The 7,111-nt window shown below is 33.1% G+C and overlaps 1 protein-coding gene across 1 annotated transcript; it reads left to right on the top strand.

The window, feature by feature from the left end:
- The first annotated feature begins 4,850 nt into the window (after positions 1–4,850).
- Or5j2 (olfactory receptor family 5 subfamily J member 2) lies at positions 4,851–5,789 on the top strand. The gene has a single exon (XM_021155157.2). It carries the CDS (start codon positions 4,851–4,853, stop codon positions 5,787–5,789), a length of 939 nt encoding a protein of 312 aa, XP_021010816.1.
- Positions 5,790–7,111: the final 1,322 nt, after the last annotated feature.

Below are 7,111 nucleotides of genomic sequence, written 5' to 3'. Positions count from 1 at the left end.
CAGACTTTCTCTGAAAAAAGAAAATCCTTTTATTACTGCTCTAAATAATGTGTCTGAAAATTAAAAGATAACTTACTGATACAACTTTCCAAGGTGTTGGAAAACTGACTGTGGCTTATCCTGGTATACTGACTGTTTGCCAGTCACATTGGCTTTTTTTCTCTTTGTATGGAACTAACTCCTAACCTGAAAATTTAACTTAAGTCAAAATCTTAATTTATTTCATTGTATTTAATCATATGCTTGTAGTTATTAAATGTTGTTTAGGAAAATTTAAATGTTCCTTTTTTTAAGTTCAACTATAGTATATAATGATGTTGAGAGAGGGGGTGAGGAGGGGAAGGAGGGTGGGAATAAGGTGAGGGGAGAGAGTGTGTGGGAGAGGACTGGGAGTGAGAATAGCAATCACTGGGGGTTATCTCTCTGGGTGTAACTTGAGACCTGTAGCTCTGGAGGTTCTAAGGAGTCTATGATGGAACCCTAGCTGAGAGTTTTACTAGTGGGGGATATAGAGACTGAAGTGGCCACCTCTTGTAGCCAAGTAGGAATTCTAGAAGAGAGAGGGAGACAGCAACTTACCCACAAGCCATAACCCAAAGTTTGTCCTGCCTACAAATTTTTCAAAATTTTCAGGAATAAAGAGGGAACACAGTTCGTGGCCCATTTTAAAACACATCCCATGTAAGATAGGCAATGCCTGACACTATTAGTGATATTCTGCTATGCTTACAGACTGGAGCATACCTATATTCTTTTTGCTATTATTATGGTAGCTTCAAAGAAAAAATAAAAACCATTAAATCATGCAGCCTAATAGTGTATCAAACTGATGACTTCACGTCATTTGATTTCTTCCCAAAGAAGGTCCAGGTTTAAACTAAGTTAATGCAATTGGTGAGATTAATACATTTTACATTGTTTGTAATTATGTAACCACTAATTTTTCTCTAAAAATATAAACACTGTAAATAATTGAAAACATTCTCATTGGTTTTGTCTAGGTATATATTTCTGACTTACTTACCCATCTATTTTATTATTGATAACCAATTCAGGACTTACTGAGTGAGTACCTGTTGTAAAGCTGAGAAAAGATAAATGAATCAACCAATGTAAAAAAGTAAGTTATATCAACATTAAAATCCCAGTGTAGAATAATGTCAAACAATCTCTCTTTATTACAATTGCAATACATTAAGTAAATTAAATTATTAAAACTGACATAAAGATTAGCATTTATCACTTTTTTATTTCTTTATTCTGAAAAATATATCATCTTTAATCTATGAATATAATGTCGAAGATTGAGACAAATATAGATAGATAAAAGGAAATTCTATTCTATTCAAAGGATAAAATCTCATAAAATAAATTTAATTAAGTACTGAATAATTGAACTTAAATATTTGTGGTGGAGACTTAATTATATTGTGATAAAGACTTAATTAAGCCAGAGTATTTCAAGTCAATTAGTTATTCCAATTATATATATATGCAATTAAAATGGTAACTTTCATGTTTGCATGTAAAAATAACATATATAATTAGAATTTGACATTTCATAAATAAAATACATTAAAACACATTATTCATGTAAACATTTATATATCAATAGTAAACACAGACATAAATATAAATTATATTTACTATAAATTTTATATGTATATATGAAATCTGAAGCTCATGTTCTAAAACAAGATGAATGTCCTTATATTTGCATGATCCCAGTTCTATTTTCATTATCTTAGAACAACTGAGGTCTACAATTTTGAAGGGTATCCTGTCATTCATTCATTTATAGCTAAACCCATTAGTAGTACAGCTTACTTTAGTTTTTTCATTATTTCATTCTATATACAAATTGAAGACTCAAAGAAAGCTTGGACTTAAATATGCAACTTCCTTTCAATCATAGTCAGAATGCCTCTTGGGCAAATAAGCTTTCTATAGAGACAAGCACTTCAGGGTTGCATAAAAAATTTTGACACCAAAAACTATATCTATGTATTTTCTTACAAAACCAAACTGACATGTAACACTGAAAAAGTGAAAGTCAAAGTATTAAATTTCCAGTTATTTTTGTAATTTAACCTAAGATTCTTATTTATGAAAATTAAGTAGTATATATTACCCATGATATCACAAATAAAAAATAGGGTAAAATAATTGTTAAAGAAGTTAAGAGTTGGAGCCCTCGATATATTAAGTCGTTTTCCTTTATTTATTTATTTTACCTTTTTGATTAAGATATAATCAAATAATTAGTATCCTTTTATTTTCTCACTCTACTCCTTTCTATGTTCCCCCTCCCTATCAAACTGATATAATCTTTTTTATTGTTATAGTGGATGTGCCTGCAAGTGCATGTAGGTATGCGTGTGTGTATATGTATGTGTGTGTGGGTGAACTCACAAGCGTGCATATGTGTGATCAAATGTACAAATACAGCTTTCTGAGTCTATTTTGTAATATGGTTTCAGGTTAACCACTTTATACTGGATAGCCTTCATGGTACTCTTTACCTTAGGAGAAGGTAATTAATTCTCTATCTTCAAGCTGTCATTACTCTCCTGTTTTTTTTTTTTTTTTTTTTTTTTGGGCGGGGAGGGTTGAATCTTGCCTTTGAAAATCTCCCCTTTTCATGTTAACATCCACACTGATGTTAACATTGTTCCTTGTTTTATTTATACACAAATTTCAGAAAGACTATGTTTTACCGTAGACTTTCTGGTATCTGGCTCTTACAATCTTTCCACATCCTCTTCTGCATTGTTCCCTGCAAAAGAAAAATGGGAACTTTGAAATTATGGCCTGGAACCTCCAAGATTTGTTGGTCTCCATTTGCTGTAAAGAGAAGCTTTTTTGACAAGTTGTAGTTGCATATAGTTGTAGGATTAAGATTTAGAATATATTAAGTAGTTACTCTGATTTAGCAAAGTGACAGTAGTATATTATTTTCTAAATTCCATGATCCCACAGACACACTGAAGTTGGATAGGTTTATAGAATTCAGAATTGTCTGGGTCCAGACTCGACAAGAAAACACACAATTGAGATACAATACTGACAGGCTGAGTTTTATTTTATTTTATCTTATCTTATCTTATTTTATTTATTTTGGCATGGGAGCCCTTGAATTTGGGAGTCATGGTGCTCACCTAGACTTTACTCAGTCCCAGTCTTTTATTGAAATCATACTAGAAAGTTGGGTTATAAAATTCACAGGGGGTATGTAAATGCTTCTCTATTTTCCCATTCCAACATTTTCTTGTGACACAGAGTAGTACAGATTTAGAACAGAAAAAAGGGAACTATACAATCTTAAACATAAAAGTTTCACAGCAAGCACATTTTTTTTCTCTTGACCACCAGTTTCCAGTGAGGTCGGGGGCAGCAGTACTGCATTTACAAAGTCAGTATCTTTCAGACATATGTGAGACAATACGGTTTCATAAAAGGGCAAACATGAGATTGTACTGCTGACCCTGCAGTCTTTATAGTTTCTGGACCCCATCTGTCTGTCTAAAAATTTTTTCTCATCCAACCTGTATGGAGAATTCCTAGGGGACTGCCACCATAGTCCCTGAACCCAAGGAACCCATTGCTAACTTTCTAGGAAATATCTGTATATTATTCCTATTCCATCCTCAATTTTATATTAAAATATCTTATTTTGATTGTACAGAATTGAGACTAAGACTGGCAGAACAGCTGTAGATTTACTCATCTCTGCCTGTGGCACTAGGTTACTTTCATTTCCACCTAGAGTCAGTGACTGTAAGATTTCTCTTGAATTCATGAACAGCCTTCACCTTAATATTATTGATAGCATCTAATTTCTGGATATCAAGCAGGCTCCTACTAGATCGTGCCAGGTCACCAAATACCAGTTTAATCAAGGAAAAGAGAATGAAAAGGAACAGAAAATACATAAAATGAATGGTAAGTACTAAGAATAATTGCAGAAATGATATCACGAGGTGCTTATTCCAAAGAAGCAAGCCTTGGCTCCTCTCAGTACTCATAGTGGGGCCCATAAAAGGCCATTGCCTCACTCTCTGAAACACAATACTCCCAGCAGGTTTTTCTTCTTTGTCATTAGGGGTTCCAGGCATCTTGAGCTTAATGTGGGGTATCACCAACACAGAATGAGATCCTTCCTGTTTAGTTGGCTGTAAGTCTGCTTGGCCTTCCGATGGTTATTGCCAATATGTGTATGTCACTATTGTACATTTTTTACTCTCTTTGTCATGCTGATCAGTGTTGTGGATCATAGATGTCACAGCTATATCAGACTATTGATTGCTTTTGTTCTTAGCAACTTACAGAGATTTTCTAGAAGTATTAAAGCTAGACCAGACAAGGAAGGTTTTAGAATAAAAGGTTGAGCTTATCCTGCATCCCAAGTGTGTGATGTCCTCATCAGCAGTGCCTTACCTCCAACTTCTTAGAGGCAGTAAAGAGCAACAGCAGTAGTCTCTATTTTTACTTTTTTGGAATTATAGGGGGACAACCATAATCAAAAGGATGTTTCTCATGCTTAGAACTAGGAGTTTTATTGGTATACTGTTCTTATGGGGACCATTGTCAGAAAGGAGGAAATATTATATTTTTCAAAAATGTAGGTAAGTATAAAATAGTATGGTTTCTTGAGGTTTAATCAGAAAACCTTGTAGCTATTATTTGACTATCCTCCATCCTTCCCATTCTGTATATCAATGAACCAACATTTATTTGTTATTTATTTGTATTAAACCATGTGATATCTCTGCTTATATTTAATAAACACTAAGTTCTTCTTTTTATACTTTAAACCCTTGTCTTTCCCTCCTCAGGTTTGAAAAAAGGGAATGGCTACTGAGAACTGTACAGTTGTTACTGAGTTCATTCTTTTAGGACTGACTGATCGTGCTGAACTGAAAATGTTGCTCTTTGTTTTATTTCTGGTGATTTATGCTGTTACCTTGTTAGGGAATCTGGGCATGATTCTGTTAATCCGCATTACTCCCAAACTCCACACACCAATGTACTTTTTCCTAAGTTGTCTATCATTTGTAGATGCCTGTTATTCATCAGTCATTGCACCAAAAATGTTGATTAGTTTCTTGGTAGTAACAGAAACCATCTCTTTCTCTGCCTGCATCATGCAACATTTATTTTTCGGAGTGCTGGTTACCACCGAAGGTTTCTTGCTGTCAGTGATGGCTTATGACCGTTATGTGGCAGTTGTTAACCCATTGCTGTATACTGTGTCCATGTCTAAGCCAAAGTGTACCATGATGGTCATTGGGTCAGTCATAGGGGGAACTATTAACTCTTTGACACACACCATAAGTTTGAGTAAGCTGTCTTTTTGTGGACCTAATATAGTGGGTCACTTCTTCTGTGACATACCATCGCTGCTGATACTCTCATGTTCTGACACCTCCATGAATGAATTTCTGCTCTTGATCTTCTCTGGAGTTATCGCCATTGGTACTCTCTTGATTGTGTTCATATCCTACTTATTCATTGCTCTGGCCATTTTGAGAATACGCTCAGCTTCTGGACGACAAAAAGCCTTCTCCACTTGTGCTTCTCACCTGACTGCTGTCACTATCTTCTATGGCACCTTAAGCTTTAATTACATTCAGCCAAGCTCCCAGTATTCTGTAGAACAAGAGAAGGTGGTGTCGGTGTTCTATACACTGGTGATTCCTATGTTAAACCCCATGATTTACAGTCTCAGGAACAAAGAGGTGAAAGAAGCTGCAAAGAGAGCCATAGAGATGAAGTCCTTCTCATGTTAATTCCAGAGTAGTAAAATTTCTGTCCTATTTATCAGCCAGCTTTCATGAGAAAGATGTACATTAAGTCAGTACATTCTAATTCTTTTGTTTAGAAGTTCTAATCTCAATATTTTTTAAGATGAAGAAACCCATTTGAAAGTCAAAAATTTGGTGTGTAATTTAATTTAAAAATAACTTAAACTCTGTTTGAAATATTATTATTTGAATTAATCAGTAAATAAAACATTAAATATATCTGCTGTTTAAAAACTAAATAAATACAAGAGAACATTATGTCTTTTGGAGATAAATAACAAGTTTTGTTATTAATGAGAACATGTATGATATTTATTGTATTGAGTTTGTCTCTAAAATGTACTCTAAGTTTTAAATCATGGTGAAATTTTTGTTTATTAAAGTACTTAAACATAATGGCATTATTTACTTGACAATTCCACATTGTATTTATTAACATATTTTCTCTCTTTAGACATAAAAAGACTAAAAAGCAAAAATAATTGCGTAGAAATAAACAATATATTATTTCTGACATCCTAATAATAAATTTATATGTATAATGATAAAGCTGTACAGTAGGTACACTTAGACACATTATTTTATCCTTGTCTATCTTTAAGAATTTCTTTCACATCCTGACTCTAAACATACATTCAGAATTCTTTAAATAATGTAATGATATATACATGTTAGTTTAGGTCTTTTGTCATAAATTAGTTGCTTATGGAAGTACATGAAATTTACTTTTTAAGAACACACATCGTACTAAAATATTGTTAATAATATGGTAGTGGGTTTTGTACATTAAAATGCATTATATTATCTACTATTTTCTGCTTTTTAGATTCATAATAACATTAAATGAAGGCATTTAAAGTAAACAAACGTTTCACAGTGAATGGAAATCCATAGATATTTCACAATAAATTTAGTCATTTTACATTAGTACCCTTCCTCTGGCAGTATAGTTACAGTCAATAATCTAGAGAGACCCATAATTTCTAAGTACAGTTCAATATTTTTCTGACTGAATCAAAATATATTTGTATAAAGGAGGACTGTTTTCTAAAAATGAGAAAGAAAGGCCATGGATTTGAGTGGGTGAAGAGGAAGGAAGGATCAGAGAAAGTTTGGTGAGGAATATAACATATGAATTTTTTTCAAAAAAAAAAGAGAGGAATAGATGATTTTGAATACAAAGTTTTAGCATAGCCCTCAGTGTTATGTGCAGGGTTTAAAGTAAAGGTGATATTCACTACTGTATGATGGAATATATGTTCTATCTCTATATCCTGATAGAAGAGTCATCTTCATTTTGCAATGCT

This window comes from Mus caroli, unplaced genomic scaffold (genome assembly GCF_978045245.1).
Source record: "Mus caroli unplaced genomic scaffold, Mus_caroli_1 scaffold_2, whole genome shotgun sequence".
NCBI lineage: Eukaryota > Metazoa > Chordata > Mammalia > Rodentia > Muridae > Mus > Mus caroli.
This window is presented reverse-complemented; position numbering and strand designations above follow the sequence as displayed.

Bases quoted from the DNA above. Each gene is read 5' to 3' on its own strand.
- Or5j2 (XM_021155157.2), top strand. From the start codon at position 4,851: ATGGCTACTGAGAACTGTACAGTTGTTACTGAGTTCATTCTTTTAGGA.